Here is a 17317-nt window from a genome sequence, read left to right on the forward strand (position 1 = left end):
AATCAGACCTGTGTGAAACTTGGCAAATTGTCATAGGAGGGTTCAACTAAACCTTGTTTTCATTTTTGATGTGCATGTGTTCCTGTGGGTGCTTGCCCTCACTCTGATATTCACTTTGAAACCCAATTTTAAACAAAACCCAAACCTCAGACCAAAACTTTGAAAGCACCAGGCTTTTCCATATTTTTGGTCAAATTACTGGCCCAAATAAGCTGAAAGTTGGCAAATCTATCAGCATAGTGAGTGTAACTTTCAGGTAGACCCTGAAAATTCCTGTGTGCTGTGGAGTGTAGCCACCAAAAGATGATACATATGTCAAATCCATATTATCTAGAGAAATATAAGTATGGCTCAGATTTGTCTTGGTGGTACAGACACATGAACAGAGACCAGTGAAATTCGGTCTTTCAGCATGGCACTTTTATTACTAATGAATTTAGTACCAGCATCTCACTTATGGACAGAAAAAGAAAGATGGTACATTAGGAAGTATCTAACGATCCCCATTTCTAAGCTTGAGAACTTTAAATGCAAGTGGGAAAGAATCCATTCACCGTTGAAAATGCAGCCAATATTGAGGTGAACCACAGCAGTGTTTGGTGGTAACTGCAACAAAGAGCACAGAGACCAAACGATAGCGTTGTAAGGTGACATAGTATAATTACCCTAAACTATGCTACACATCATTATTAGCTACTCTGTTTTCTCTCTTCCCCCCCCCCTTTTTTTCTGTTTGTTTGTTTTTTTTTATTTGATTTTCTTAAATACCTGGGAATTATTCTGTGAATTTTAGGCTAAAAGCTAGCCAGCTTTTAAAGATGCAGGGCTGAATAATATGCTATCATTTGAATAAATTGCCTTTGATCTGCTTTCCTTATTTTTTCTACCTTTTTTTTTGGTTGATTTTTTTTCTTTTCAGGTTTGTGACCAGGTTTATTGAGCTGGATGGCCTGAGCTGTTTGCTGAACTTCCTAAAGAGCATGGACTATGAGACCTCAGAGAGCCGTATACACACATCCGTTATAGGGTGTATCAAGGCACTGATGAACAACTCCCAAGGACGGGCTCATGTTCTGGCCCATCCAGAAAGCATCAACATCATCTCCCAGAGCTTACGGACTGAGAACATTAAGACCAAGATTGCTGTGCTGGAGATCCTAGGGGCTGTCTGCTTGGTACCAGATGGTCACAAAAAAGTCTTGCAAGCCATGCTTCACTACCAAGTCTATGCTGCAGAAAGGACAAGATTCCAGGTAAAAGGAGGATACCTTGACATAAATACCCAGTATGATGAATATCTGCAGGGAGTGATTTTTACAGTGCATATACTGCAAACTTGCTAAGTAGTAAAAAGGCAGTATTTCTCATTTTGTTTTAAGAAGGGAACTTCCTCAAATAGGTTATCAGCATATATATATATATATTTCAAGACCTGTTGCTTGTCATTAATGCTAACTTAAAATCTCCTATATTTTACTTGAAAATGGAAGTTTGCCATGTTAAGTGAAAACTGCTAATCTATTCATACTCTAACTTGATGGCATTTCTGGAGTGGTAATGATTTGTTCTGCCCTAGAAACTGAAACCACTAAATTCCAGGAGCCTCTGTCCCTACTTTAAATCCTTAATTTAGTAATAAAAGAGTTATGGATTAAGTAATGGAGACAATGACTTAAATAATGTATAGTGGAGGCAGTTCACTTGCCACTTAGCAATCAACTTGTGAATTGTTGCGACTTAGCAATTGTTGGCTCAAATAACTCCCATTCAGATCATAGAAGGGAAACGCCGTCTCAGAGACTTTGAAGTAGGTCAGTACATCATTGAAAAGTTTTATTGTGGGTACTACTAGCTGCTATTATAATGTCCCTCTTCCTAGTGAACTGGTCATCTTTAGAAAAAGATATTACAGAATCTGTTGCTCTGTGTGTAGCTGTGGCTTCTAAACTTTGGGATAATCTCGCCCATTTACTATTCTTTCTTAGGTGAAATGGTTAGAGTGGTGTTGAGCCAACAGGCCCTGGATCCAGATGCCTGACAGTAATTATCTCCTACCTCCTTCTCAGCTAATGCATCAGTGGATTTTAGGCTACAGTGAGCTTATTACTGTAAAAGTGAATGGGGAAACAGTCTGTGCTGGTGGACAGTAGCTGCCAATGTTTGTCTTAGAACTAAAGGCACTATGGGATTCACTGACCATGACTCAGACCTGAGACAGGGATGCAGGAGATCTTGGTTTGTTGTTAACATATATTTGGCATTGTCAGGTCCATACCTCTATGGGCACTGCCCCATTTGCATTTCTTGCCTATTCAAACTTGATGCATGTCTTCGGTACTCAGGTATGACATGTATGATGTGTGACTCCAGAAGTGGGGGCCTTTCGGTCTTAGTTGAAAGCTCTTTAGGCTATTTCAATGAAGAAAATAGTAATTACAGTAAAACTTGGAAGATTATGAGATTGCAGCTACAGTCATAAGGATATGTCATCATTCTTTAGTAGAGGAGCAGGATGCAGATGCAGAAAAGTAAGCCATGTACATGAGTTATGATGTGCAGTTTGTTGTGGTCTGCCTGTGGAAGAGAGAAGGAAAAACTTTAAAACCAGCTTGTTCTCTAGTAATTAGCTGAAGTAAAGAATCCTTCCTGAATTAATGTGACATTGTTATATACCTGGGAGACGTGGAGATAACTTTAGATGCTTGCCAAAAAACAGTGGTAACTTAGAGCCCTGACAGTCCTGTGTTAACTTGCAGTCCTGTGTTAACTTGCCCTTACAATTGACTCTGCTCTAATAAGCCCATATGGGAGATAGATGCTGAGTTTACTCAGTGTCTCTTATTTGGTTGTTCTCTGTCTCTCTTTTTTTATATTGGTTTAAAAGTCATCAAATTACTGAGATAGAAGTCATTGCTGGGTGAAGTGTGGTAGCACAGGTCTTGTACAGCTGAGTTTTTGAGGAATCTGTTTGACTGATTTGCAGGTGGTTACAAACTCTTACATTCATGAAAAGTACTTTGCATGAAAACTTGCTCTTGTCAAAATACTTTTCCACTGGGGGAAAAAAAAGAAAGATAAATGGATACTTGCTCTTTTTTCTTTCTTAAACAAACAAACAAAAGCCCCACACAAACCTCAAAATGATTTAGCAGAAGGGGTGTATTCTTGTTTGCATTTTCTAATACTTGTGTTTAGAGACTGGTGTAGAATAGAGATCATGTATTTAACATGGTAACATAAAACATGGCATGTTTTATTGAATATAAGAAGTTCTTGCTGGTCAACCTTCTAAGCACAATTAGCCAAAAGTTGTCAGAGGACTGAGCAACGGGTGAATTAGTGGAGAAGGAAAGCTGTGACTTAAGAAATGGTTCTTACTAAACTTGCATTGGCTCTCTCCTGCAATAACTCCTATTATTTGAATAAGAAACATACAGTTTTATACTAGTGTAGCTAAAGTCAACATTCAAATTACGGTGAGATCCCTGAGCATTATTAACACTTGCAATCTCAATTAATTTAACCAAATTACATCAAATTTAATCAAATTGCTTCACCAAGTGAAGACCACTAATCAAACTAAAATATTTTGGAAAGGAGGTCCTTGCTTCTTGATATGTTGGGGGATTTTTTTGGTTTTTTTTTAGTTGGAGTTAATGGAAAATATAGATAGAACTTCTATGAATATGAAGTAGTCTTTCCTTAACATAATAACCATATTTTGCTCTGACTGGAAACTTTGATGTGAAATATTGCTTATTTCTAAATTGCCAGCATTTCATCTACTGACTACAATTATCAGTCCTTAACTTCAGTGAGGGTTCACCTTAAAGCCATGGAGAGATTCTCCAGAACTTACTCTTCTTTGTTGAGACTTCAGTCTTTACTCAAGTGCCTTTTCATACTGTAACTTCACCCTGTATCTTTGATGTTCAGTGTGTTTATAGGTCTATTAGGATCATCTTTGTCTTGGCACTTGCAACAAGATTCTATACTTTATGTTTGTGTCTCAATTAACATATTTGCTATTCCTATTGTCTCACATTTGCCGCATCTTCTTGCCTGAGCTTATCCCTTTGCTTGCTTTAATTGTTGAGCCTTCTTTTGTAATGTCCTTCTTCCTAGAATAATTCTCCCTTTAATGTCCAACATGCAGCCTGTAGTTCCTCTTAAGATATTCTTTGAAAACTGTCCTCTTCAGAGGAATGTCCTCTTCAGAGTAGCATTCTATCTTTACTCAAATACCACAGTGGTATAAAGGCATGCCTTCCTGAAGCAATCTGGAAAAGCTCTGTCTTCATCCAATTGTTTGAAATAGACTTCTTTGCTTAAAAATCCCACTCTGCCCCTTAAAGAAGAGAGATGAAAGAAAACAAACAATAAACCCTCAAAGCAGAAATGTGGAATTAGGAAGATGAGTCCTTAGTGTCCTTGCTGGGATTTTTTTCCATGTAATGTATTGAAAATCAGTGTAATTCTGTCACTGGCTCACTGTGTGACCATGAAAATGTTACTTTTGCTTGAATTTTTAGGTATTTTTCTTGTGAAGATGCAGGTTTATAGAATGCTATGAAAACTGAGAAAGAAGTCTCTGATTTCGTAGTCTTTCATGTCTCATTATCCTATTTATGACTGGTTTCCCTTGTTAAAGGGGCACAGTCTTACTCTTCCCTAAGCCATTGCGTTTCTGATTATTGTTATGCTTGTTGCTTCCCTTCATTTTTCCTGTGAAGTCAATGCATTATGTTATGACATTGTAATATGTAATGCTCTTTAACATGCTATATTTTGAGTCAAACTAACATTGCAAAGTCATAATTCTCTATTGGCCCGGAAAAGTTTATCAGGATGTTCCAGTGCTCTTCCAGCCTAGCCTGCTATTTAAAATATTCATCCAGTTGTGGATCCCTGTGGAGAGAAAGAATTTTCCTTTTAGTCTTGAGAGAACCTATGTATTAGATACTGTCTGAAAGGAGCTGATTTCACTTTCAGGTGGTAAGTTAACTAGGCTGCTTTGGGCAGAACACTCTTGTTTCCCTCCTTAATGCTGCTAGTAATTTTGAAGCTTGAGGCGAAGGAATAAAGGAAGTTTGATATTGTCAGTTGAAAAGGTGGAGATTAGGAGCATGCCTTCCAGAGCCCCCTTGCCTGGTTTGTGTTAAACACTGTCACTACAGACCATAATTTGTAGGGAGAAATCTGATCAATTTGGAATTATAGTAGAGGAGCTAAAAAGGAACAAATTAAAATCCAGTATTCCCTCTTGATTTGCTTCTTCCCTTTAGGGCTCAACCAAAGCCTTTTGAGGTTTCCGGCAGACTGAATGAAACCCTACTGTATGTCAGTGATGAGGAATAATGGGATTAAGTGAGGAAAGTTTTGCTAAAATAGTAGGAAAAACCTTTATAACCATAAGATCAATTGGGCCACAGAACTGTCTGCCAAGAGGTGTGGTGAAATCTTTTTTACAGGAAATTTTCAAGTGAAGACTTGAACCCCAGCCATTTGCAAAGGATTGGAGATATTGGAGTTTGGCCATGGTATGCGGGTGTAGAGTCTGATGTTTAGGAATCGAGTGAACTTACAGTGTTTCCTTCTCAAGCTGAACAATTGCATGAAGATGTGCTACTTTTCAGTTAGCTTCGTGCAACACAGAGTTTTGTTTGCTCTTGCCCTGAATTTGGCTTGGCCCTCACTGCATTCTGCTCCTAGTTCAGCATTCTAAAATGCTGGGTAGAAAACTTTTGTTGACATCCTTCAACCTGTCTGGATGCAGTATCTGATATGCTATTGCATAGATTCTAGCATGTTCCTAAAAGTCTATGAGAAAATATGGTAGGAATGAAGGCTCTGAAGGAAACCAGCAAAACCATTCCTGGTTTTGATGCTTCTGTAGTGATGGCTGCTTAAATTATTCCAAGAAGACACATGTACATTGGATTTCAGTGTCAAATCTGACAGTAACGGAACTAAATTATCTCATTTATTTCACTTCTGCTTATTTGTCAAGTTGGATAGTTGGTTTTGTTGGTGAATTTAAAGACTTCTTAAATAGTCTCCTATTGTCACTGTTAGAGATAATGTGCTGGATTGAACTGACTGCCAGTCTGCCTCAGTAGGGCATTTCATGTATTTTTATGTAAGACTCATTCCCATTTCTAACAAAATATTATTTGGTCATAACACAACTGTTGGGAAGTTGGATGTGACCAAAGTTCAAATACCAGGACTAGGGATATTTGCAAATTCCAGCTGGGAAATTAAGAAGTAGCAAGAAAAAGGAGTTTATGAAATCAAGCTTGTTTGATAGTGAACATACTATACTAAGATGTAAAAACAGCTTTCAGTACAGTGTATGATAGGTCAAAATATTTTTACACAAAACCAAGCATGAAGCCAGGTTATTCTTTCCCCCAAAGAGTGCATAGGAGGATATTCCTCTTGTTTCTTGAGATATATCTCCATGGATTTCTACAGGAAACAAGATAGACCTATGAAACTGATGACTACCAGAGGAAAGATTTTGCTATGAATTAAAACTTTCAGTAGCCACAGACAAAAGACTGACTAAAGGAAAATGGACTTCCTTACTCAGCATCATAGCTTCAAAATGTTATTTAGATAGTCTGCCGAGTTGAACACTAAAAAGTTATTTTTGTCTTCATTATCCCTTTATGGTCAAAACTTCTTGGGAAGAGTAAAAGAATTCTCTCTTTTTTAGTGCAACAGCAAAACAAATGTATGAGTGTGAGGCATTTATTATTAATGCTGGAGTGAGTCTTATACAGTTGAACTGCCAGATCTCAAGTGGAATTTGTTACTCTTCCAGTAAGGAAAATCATCCTTGGAATTATGAACTGATCAAAGAAGATCCTGGAGAGAAGATTAATGGTGATCAGCAGAAAGCTAAAAGTAGAGTTGCTTTCATGGCTAATCAGTTTCTGCATATAACCTCTTTGGTAAATATTCAAGTGGAATTAATCCTAAATAAGACAAAGGCTACTAATGCTATTTGTCTAGTCCTTTTCTCTTCTGCCTCCTGATATTCACAAGATTGTAGTGAAATATCTATATGTATGTAGAAATTAGACCAAAAGCATTCCTGTGCTACATACCCCCTGAATGCTAAATACCCACCCTATTTGGTTAGTAGGAGAACATGCAGCCTCTGGGGAGAACTTACAGCAGCCTTGCAATATATAAAGGGAGCTTATAAGAAAGACAGAGAAAGATTTTTTACCAGGACCTGTAGTGACAAGACAAAGGCTAATGGGTTTAAAGTATAAGAGGCTACATTTAGATTTGATAAAAGGAAGAGGGTTTTTTATGTTGAGGGTGGGGAAACACTGGAACATGTTGCCCAGAGAAGTTGTAGATGCCTCATGCCTGGAATAATTCAAGGCCAGGCTGAATGAGCAACCTGGTCTAGTGGAAAGATGTCCGTGCCCATGGCAAGAGAGTTGGACTACATGAACTTTAAAGGTCATTTTCAACCAAAACCATTCTGCAAGTCTGTAACAAGGAAACTGGAGCTTAACTGCGTTTCCGATGAGGATGTGTAACTCACCTTTGAGCTTTGGAGCTGTATGAACGGGGGTATTCCTGTTATTAGCAAATCCCCAAAAGGAGCTTACCAAGAGGTAATAATTGTCTGTTTCATGCTAAATGGTTGTAAGTGAAAAACAAGGAGAAATCTTTCATGGTTTGTTTATAGGCTTTATTTCTCAAAAGACAGCTTCTTTTTAAAATTATCTTCCCCTGTATACATAAGTGCAATCTATCCTGCTGAGATCCAAGAAAATAATGAAAATTACTTGAGCGATATGAGTAGAAACGATGTATGGATCTAATACTGTTTTTCTGTGTGTATTAACTCCCTGTCATATAGTGGCCTTCCAGTACCTGAAGGGAGCCTACAAGGAAGATGAAGAGGGAGTCTTTACAAGATCATGTAGTGACATGACAAGGGAGAATGGCTTTAAACTGAAAGAGAAAAGGTTTAGATTACATATTAGGAAAAAATTCTGCACTGAGAGAATGGTAAGGCACTGGAACAGGTTGCTCAGAGAAGTTTTGGATGCCCCATTCCTGGAAGTGTTTAAGGGCAAGTTGAATGGGGCTCTGAGCAACCTGATCTAGTTGAAGGTTCCCTGCTTGAGGCAGGGGAGTCAGAACTAGGTGATCTTTAAGGTCCCTTCCAACCTAAAACATTCTATGATTCTATGAATCTGTGATATTCACCATACAGAGTGAAGGAAGGTCATCATTCTGCTGCTTTCTTAGATCATGTTGGCAAGTACTGTAAAGGGCATCTGCTTTTTCTCAGATAATAGGTTGTTTAAAAAAAAAAACCCAAAAACTTTTATTAGGATCAGGTGGGCATTTTATTCCATTTACTATTCTTCATTTGTTTATTGTGAATGTCCAAAATTTCTAACAACATTGTCTGAAAAAAATAAATATTTCTTTAAGCAGATATATAGCAAATCGAAAGAAGACTAACTGCATATCCTTTCAACAGTATGCACAGTGGTGCAAGAAATTAGATTATGTCCTCTAACTCAGCTTGCTTTTCTGTTTCAGTCATTGTTAAATGAGCTAGACCGAAGCATGGGGCGATACAGAGATGAAGTAAACCTCAAAACAGCCATCATGTCCTTTATCAATGCTGTTCTGAATGCAGGTGCTGGTGAGGTGAGTCACTGTCCTGGAAATTCCTTCTAAAATGTTATGCTTGAATTAATTAACCTTGGAAATGGTTAGTAGATTAAGTCACAAATCTTGTCATACTGAGTGGATATAGTTTGTGGGAAATAATGCTTAATTGTTAAGATCGGTCTTATAGTGTCTTCCATATTATTTCGTTCCCAGCTTCTTCAATATAACGTAGACTATTTACACTCAAGTGATTACTTTGGGTTGTTTCTTTTTTAGTTAGTTGGTTTTGGGTTTGGTTTGGTTTGGTTTTTTTTTTTAAGAAGTGCAAAGCATTTACCTCCTTATTTCAGCCTTTTAGAAAACGTTTTGGTTTACCTTCATAAATGTTTTGAAATGTTAAGTTGTTTTGACTCAAAGCCAAACTCAAAGAATTTTAATTTAAAAATATCAAATGGAGACATTTCAGAAAAAAAACCCAGATGTTTTTCTTTTATTAACAAGACTTCCTTTTGAGTCTGGAGGATAGTTAAAACTGATTTATTTCATTAAAAGTGTTACTTTTGTTACATTGAGTTTTGTTCTGTGGGTTTTTTTTATTAAACCACAACAGACAACAAGCTCATGAGAGCTGTCTGACAACATATTTGTCTTTATCTCTGGGATTCCTGTAACATCCCACTGAATAGATGTCAGAAAATTTGTCAAGAGTGGATAGTGGTTATATGATAAGTAAATGTAAAAACTAGGAGGAAGACTGCAATTAATGGTCATCTGTAAGCAGGAGATGAACCTGTAATGGACTAGCAGGAAAAACGTAATAACTTCTGTTCTTTACAGAACAACATGGAGTGTGCTGTCTTTATGACTGCATATACAGAACTCATAGTAGGTAAGCGAGGGCTGTAGTTTAAGTGAAAGAGAGACAAAAGCATTTATTTATCTTTTACTTACTTTACTGGAATTAATCATCCTGTGAATTTGGTGTCAGGATGGAGGATATTAAAAAGGGAACAACTGAGGTTTTAAGTAAATTTTTTAAAAATGTGAATGACAGCTTTTGAAACCAAATAACTTGGTTTTCCCCCACTTTTTAAGGACAATTTGGAGTTCCGACTACACCTACGATATGAGTTTCTAATGCTGGGAATTCAACCTGTCATTGACAAGCTAAGAGGACACGAGAATGCCACACTGGACAGGTAAAATATATTTTCTGAGAACAGCTACTGATGAACAGAAAGAGTTCTTAGAAACTCTACTCTATCTCTGTGTCTTCCTGAAACTGCCGCCCTTAAAAAAAATAATTTAGATTTATCCTTAAAATTAACATCGGTAGATGAAGTTGGAAACATACATACGAAGTTAGCAGAGGCTGTGGCAAGGAGTTCCTCAACTGCTTTTCTTCTGGGGATGTCAATCAAAATGAAAAATATAAAAAATGATCTAATTCTTTTCTCTTGTAGCAAAACTGGAACAAAAGCCTGTCCTTGTAGGAAGGAGGGAAGTCAGTAGTTCACTGACTTCATTGAGACTGAATATGTGTGGTCTAAGTGCAGGTTCTGAGTTTCCAAGGGTTTTTTCCAGTCTTTTTTTGTGATCTATCCTGTATCACAACCTCCCAAAAAGTGGCACTGACACAAGTATGAGAAGAGGCACCTGCAATGGGGTAGAGATGCCAAGGGGGCATGAGAGAAGAATGAGAAGTATTTTCAAACAGCCTTGCTACTGCACAAAATGCAACACTGAATGGCACGTTCAAATTACTGTGTTAAAAATTATGCAGGTAATAAATGCTTTCTCCACAAGCAATTCTTTACTTTTGCCACAGTAATTGAAGCTGCTAGTGACCTTAAATTAAACCTTTACAATGCCCCCTGCTGAAAAAGACTTGAAGTAAATGATTGGAATAATTTGACCAAGACACTTCAAGAAGCTAAAAGACTGATGAACCAATGAGGAGCCTCATAAAATCCATTTACCTAACACAATGAAACATTTTAAAGTTTAAGAGCAGGCAGCTGTGGGAGTCTCTTCTCCTGTTACCACTTTAAGCTTGGCACTTATACAGAGGCACTGACCTGCTGATATGCTGCTATCCCTTAGCATCCCCTTCCTACAGAGCAGGGCTGATTTGTAGCTATCTGATATCTGGGATTTCCTAAATAGAAGTGTCAAGTCTGTCAAAGCACATGGTGAAAAACCTGTGGATCAGGCCTATGCCTGCAGCTTTCAAGGCACCATTTTCTCAGACTTCCAATCAGAACTGCTGTGGGGTGATAGAACTATCCCTGGGGGCATATGTGATGTGCCTGAGACTGCATAAACACCAGTTAGCACCAGCTGCTGTCATACACACTGGCCTCACACCTTTGAGCAGGTGGAGGCATATACATGGGTATTCAAGTCACAGGGAAAGAGTGCATGTAGTCATATGTCTGTGCTTTGCTGCAGAGCTGGGACCAGGAATGTTACTTTTGATCTAAAATTTTATAAGCAAGAAGAAAATCTGTCCTATAGGTAATCTGTGTTCCTTTGGACAGTTTACCAGGAGTGTTTAGGAGGGGCTTAGGGGCACTTTTAGATTTACAGGCTGGCCATGAGAATGATAACAAAAGTTTGGGAAGATCTCAGATGCCTGGATTACATAGACCGTATAACAGATCTGTACAGCGGAATGTGCCACAGCCTTTTTCCACATCATCTAGGACATTTAGGACATCATTTAGGACAAGAGGGCATGGTCTTGTGCTGTGCCAGGGGAGGTTTAGGTTGGATATTAGGAAGAAATTTTTTACAGAGAGAGTAATCAGACATTGAAATGGGCTGCCCAGGGTGGATTCACCATCCCTGGAGATTTTTAAGATGAGATTGGATGTGGCACTTAGTGCCATAGTCTGGTAACCACGACGGTGTTGGATCAAGGGTCAGACTTGATGATCTCAGAAGTCTTTTCCAACCCAGTTGATTCCATGATTCTATGATGTACTGTGCTCTGGTCTCTGTGTGAGAGAAGTCCAGATGGTCAAATGTGTCACTCACCAGGCCCCCAGATCCAAACATAGGCATGCTGCTGTGCTTATCAATAGGCATATATAGAGATAGTTATGAGCTCTGCTGTTTAACTGATCCACTGAATGCGTCTCTGCTTCACTGTTTGAAAGAAATAACTTGTTAATGGTCTATCATCTGGTTAACAAGTGTGGTGTGGACTTCTTAGGAATGTATTATCACTGCAGGCATTGCATTCATCACAAATAGAATATCCCTTTTCTATCTTATGTTTATTTTTAGCACCTTACCTCAATACAGTGACTTAGCATAGGAGTTGCACAGCACGTATACCTGTGCCAGCCATTTCTTTTGGCCTGTCTCTGACCCCCTTGCCTTGCATACCTATGCAAGCACTTCATATGTGAAAGGCTTGCCAATGTCCGAGTGTTCCAGCTGAAAATGAGGTCTTGCTGCTTCTGTAGTGACACACTTAGTTTAAGTCTGAATTATGCAATGAACATTGGCAAATTTTTTGTTGTTCTGTTTTCTCCTAGACATTTAGATTTCTTTGAGATGGTCAGAAATGAAGATGACCTGGAACTTGCCAAGCGGTTTGACCTGGTAAGTTTTTCTTTGGAGTACCTGAAATCAACAAAGCTGAATTTACATCCAGTTTGGATGTTTGGTGCAACTTCCCTTTGTGGTCTCTGAAAATAATATTTTACTTTGTTGCTGAGAGTGGCTGATGCTCTTGTTTTCACTCTTTCTCAGTTAGCAGGGAGGAGGTTTGTGATGTGTGAACAATGAAAACAGTGATCACACACAGGACTTCTGCCAAGTAGCTTTGATAAAAACTTCTTTCTTCTGTTTGGCTGAAAGTTCGGGAGTGAAGGAGGTTCTCAAGCCTGCACTCAGGTTCTCAGTCCTGATGATCCAGCTGCATTCTAGTCTCAGATATCCCCTTTACGGGGGTATGGGTGAGGGTTGGGCTGTTTTCCCAAGATTGCAGGAAACTAAGGGCCTGTGGAGAGGAATGTTATTTTATGATGGGCAGATTTTAAAGATGAGCGTAAAACAAGGACAGTTTCCACAACCTTTAGCATCAGTAAGAAGCTTTAGGGTCCAGAATAGTTACAGTCTCCTCTTTCTTCATGAACAGCTCTTGCTGCGCACTGATACAGAACAACTATCCCTTTCTTGATTAGCTTATACTGTTTGTGCCAGCACTTTCTAGGATCCAAATGTTTTGCTTGCTCCAGAGCAGCTCTTGGTGGCTTTGCATGCCTCCTACCTTTCTAGCCCTTTACTTCGGGGACTTTCTCCATATTGGAGTAGGGATGACAATGGTGGTCTCCAAGATCCATGTATGCTCCTCACTGGAACCTGCAGCTGGACATGGCAGGAGACTTTGCATGTCTTTGTGTTGATTGGATCTTTCACAGTTAATCAGGCTTTCACCGTGGAAGGTTTTTCTCTCCTCTCACTTCAGATCCACATTGATACAAAAAGTGCCTCTCAGATGTTTGAGTTGATCAAGAAGAGATTGAAGCACACAGACGCCTATCCCTATTTGTTATCCATCCTCCAGCACTGTTTGCAGATGCCATGTGAGTACATTTATAAATTTCCAGAGGCGGGAGTATTGGAGAACTAGGTGACACTTTGGGGTAGGTACCAGCTCACAGATAGCAGGGCACACATTGCCCTTGTCTTCTATTCAGAACTTCGCTGTGGCTAATGAACTTGGTATCTTACACTGACTGCATCCAGCAGATTTTTGTCACAATATTTAAGGCAGCAGCTTGACCCCTCTGTACTTGCAAATAAAATTAAGTAGCTGAGACATTCCAGTTAGTCACTGACAGAGCTTTCAATGATTTTAAATTAGAAGTTTTAAAAAAGAGTCCTTGTGCTCTAGATGGGGAAATTCCCAGAAATAGATAGCGTTTTGAATACTAAAAAAATGCACTGAGGAATTTTTCTGATGAACAATACGGTACTGAAAGCTGTTCTGTAACTAGGAAATTCCACAGTAAGTCTTCAGGCTGCTATCTCATTGCAATGCATCAGTGGAGAGCTCCTGAACTGAAAGTGAAAAATAATATTGGCACTTTTTTCCAAAAGAAGTGATAGGAATCTTCTTGTTAACTGTAATAAAAAAAATCAGTTATGCTTCCAGAGTGTAGCAGAGTGAGCAAATGCATCATCATCATGGCTAGGCTTTGCGAATGAAGATTTGAGAAGGATTCTATCCATGCTTGCTACAAGCACACTGGTGGCTAAAAAGGCCAATGCGAGATAGACAAGTCCGATTGCATAAGGCACAGTGGAATGTCTCCTTAGGCGGTATTGGCAAGACACAGTTCTTTCTGCGTTGTCTTTTCTCCTCAAGAGTGATCCTGCGTGCGTTCTCAAAAGAAGCAGCAGCGTTATAGATGGTGTGTCTCCATGTTTCCTGATTGGAGGCCAGAGTAGACCAGTGATGATGATCAATATGGCCAAAGCTGAGATATTGTTTCAAGAGTCCTTGTATCTCCTCTTTGGGGCTCCTCTCTTGTGGCAGCCAGTGGCAAGTTCACCATAGAGCACAATCTTAGGGAGGCGGTGGTCCTTCATCCTTGAGACGTGCCCTGCCCAGCGCAGCTGTGTTCTCAGCAACATGGCCTCCATACTCGTAACTGCTGCCTGTTCAAGAACAGACGCATTGGTCACGTAATCAGTCCAGTGGATGTTTAGGATTGTACGGAGCAAATGCATAGCAATGTCACTAAAGAACTGCCTGCCTTGATCCTGTGCTGGTCTTCCACTACTTTTCTCCATATTTGAGCAGTCAAACTGAGAAGGGAACATAAGGGAGATGTACTGTTGTGTGCTTTTAAGAAAGTAAAGTGGTATGTTCTCAGACTCTCATTATATTCAGGTACTGCCTTGCACAAATTCAAGCAGTTCTTTGTCTCAGTAGTCTCTTTGATAATTACTCCTTAAGACAGCACTTGAGCTTTACATGTTGATGGGATTTTTTGGTGGCAGAAGGGCTAAATCCTGTTAGGCCAGGCTGATGCAGTTTTAAAGAATCTAAAGGTCTAGGTTATGTAACTTAGCAAGCTGAGGTAAACTCTATGTTGCTCTGGCTCTTCTGTTTTGATATCCATGGGATCAGTCCCTTGAGTTCAATTTCTGTTCTTTATCTCCACACTATTTGGTCATGTTTGTATGAATTTTTTATGCTATTTGAGTTTTGCTGACCTGTAGATAACCAAGCATGCAGATAGAACATCTGATTTTTTTTTTACAGTGCCTGATCGTGATGTTACCTAGTTACCAAAAAAAAAAAAAAACCAGCATGAAGCCCCAGAAAATACCGAGTAATGGCTATCACAAAGAAATCACTTTCCTAGAGGTTTAAAGTGCAAGTTAGAGCTAATCTGTCAAAAGGGTTGCACAGCCTGAATGTACTAATCAGGCACCGAGTCACCCATACCTGTTATGTGCTGTTACAATATGCCAGGTGTTTGTAAATAATCTGCTGGCGACAGTTCAGAGTTAGGCTTTGTGTTCTGTTATTTATTACATACAGGATTGAAATGGAAGGTGGAAAGAAAAGAATGCCAGTTTCTTGGCAGGTCTGTGCACTTTGGCATGGAATTGGAAGTTCTCATGGGTTGATCTATTTCCATACAGATAAGAGAAATGGAGGAAACTTCCAGCAGTGGCAGCTGTTGGACAGAATACTCCAACAAATTGTTCTTCAGGATGAACGAGGCGATGATCCAGACATAGCTCCATTGGAAAACTTCAATGTCAAAAATATCATTAAAATGTAAGCTGCATTGTTGTTTATTTCTGTTATGCAGGTATATGATAAGTATGCAGATTCTTAATAAATAGAATATCATACGTGGGGAGTTTTTTATTTTAACTTACAGCTTCTCATTGTCTCATTAGCCTTTTAGATAATTTCCTTCTAATGACATCTTAACTTGGCAGTATTTTCTAGCAAAGTCCTTACCTTTGACTTCTAATTTCTATTAAATATTAAGCTGGTTAGAAGAGCAATAAAAAATACAATTTCATAACAAGGCTTCCTCATGTGCCTTTTTTCATTCCAAATGTTCTTGGAAGTTTTCCCTGGTATTAAAAACAATAAAATAACATCATCATCTATATTTTGATCTCGTTCCTCACTAATGAGCACATAGTTTAGAAAGATTGCAAATAGTGGAAAGCAGCCCCCACCTAGACACAAAACCTCTTACCTTTTCATAAAATGTCTACTTGCTCTCACCCACTTGACTTGTCTGAGGGCACTACCATTATTTTTTCCCATAGGATACATCATTTGAGAAGTCTAGCTACATGAGCTGGCTCTCATTTCAACTTCCCTGTTCTCAGTCCTTTTTTAGTCAAACTTTTGGACTCTTCATTCCATCCAACTTCCTCTGCAGGTAATTCATGGCCCATTACCTTTCCGAATTATCCACTGAAAAGAGCATTTTACAGAACATAAGCCCTATGTGAACCCAAATTCTCCTATACTAAAAATCTTACAAAAATCCCTCTTGTTACGGGCAGGAGCCAAAATTGAAACTGATTTCTCATCATGGAAAAATAGACTGCTGCTGATTTCTTTTTGCCCCTTTGGATATCAGACTTCATTGTAGATCTCATGCCCGATCTTCCCGTTCTACTTTCATAGCTACTCCTCATTCTGCATATCTAATCAATCCCCAGCATGCCCTGCATATTTTCTGTCAGTAATAGGAAATAGTTGTGCCAGTATGAGATATGAGAATTGCCTTGTTACTGATATATTACCCAATAGATAAGCATCCTCCCTCCTTGGAAGAAAGAAAAAAATAGAACCAGAGAAAGTAGAAAAAACAATGGCAATGTGGTCTCATATTAAGGTTGTGGTAATTTGTGACCCATAGCAGCTATGATTATTTTAGTGATGACTTCTCTCTTTAAAAATAAGTAGACTTGGCACTTTGAAGGTATTACCTGAAGACAGGAATGTATTGAGATTTTTCCCCAGGCATTCCTTTATCCGTTTTAATGACTTGGAGTAACAAGCCATCACATTTATATTAGCTGTTGGCTAAGGATCAAAATCTGAATCCAGGCTGACCACTGGCATGATCCTGCCTAAACATGTACATTCGCCAGGTTGCTTTTTGCTGATCACTTCACATAATGGCCACTTGCCTTTTGTCTTAGGTAGCTCAGAACAAGTTTAAATTATCTGATTTCATCTTTCAGGCTGGTGAACGAAAATGAAGTCAAACAGTGGAGGGATCAGGCAGAGAAGTTCCGGAAAGGTGGGTGCATCCTCTCTGCTTGGGTAGGAAAAAAAGGAGGCAAGACTGATCCCAATCCATATACAGAACAGCAAGCAGCAGAGCTGGGTACATCTTTTCCTTTTGCAGACAAACCCTGCTTTGTTCCCTCATGTACATTTTGTCTTATGGTGATCAGTTTATGTGTTTCATAGGATGGGAGTTCCCCTAGTCCTCATATGCATTGGTTTTACAGTCTAACTGAAACTTGAACATTGCTGTCTTGATCACTGAAGGTCATTGTCAAGGCAATCAGACTCTATTTTCTTTTTCCTGCTTTCATTATACATCCCAGTTGAACTGACAGATTTGTCAGCTTTATTTCATCATAA

At 38.9% G+C, this 17317-nt stretch overlaps 1 protein-coding gene across 4 annotated transcripts in view; it reads left to right on the forward strand.

Moving 5' to 3' along the window:
• Positions 1 to 17317, forward strand: part of DAAM2 (dishevelled associated activator of morphogenesis 2) — a 223758-nt gene that overhangs the window by 154151 nt on the left and 52290 nt on the right. For all 4 annotated transcript variants that reach the window (XM_017806653.1, XM_017806652.1, XM_017806655.1 and 1 more), the window contains 7 exons: positions 920 to 1253; positions 8584 to 8694; positions 9754 to 9857; positions 12204 to 12270; positions 13139 to 13256; positions 15331 to 15469; positions 16909 to 16967. In XM_017806653.1, the coding sequence (XP_017662142.1) occupies positions 920 to 1253; positions 8584 to 8694; positions 9754 to 9857; positions 12204 to 12270; positions 13139 to 13256; positions 15331 to 15469; positions 16909 to 16967 (932 nt within the window). The remainder of the gene's footprint in view (positions 1 to 919; positions 1254 to 8583; positions 8695 to 9753; positions 9858 to 12203; positions 12271 to 13138; positions 13257 to 15330; positions 15470 to 16908; positions 16968 to 17317) is intronic.

Source organism: Lepidothrix coronata, unplaced genomic scaffold, assembly GCF_001604755.1.
Source record: "Lepidothrix coronata isolate B3197 unplaced genomic scaffold, Lepidothrix_coronata-1.0 Scaffold16, whole genome shotgun sequence".
In the NCBI taxonomy this organism is placed as follows: domain Eukaryota; kingdom Metazoa; phylum Chordata; class Aves; order Passeriformes; family Pipridae; genus Lepidothrix; species Lepidothrix coronata.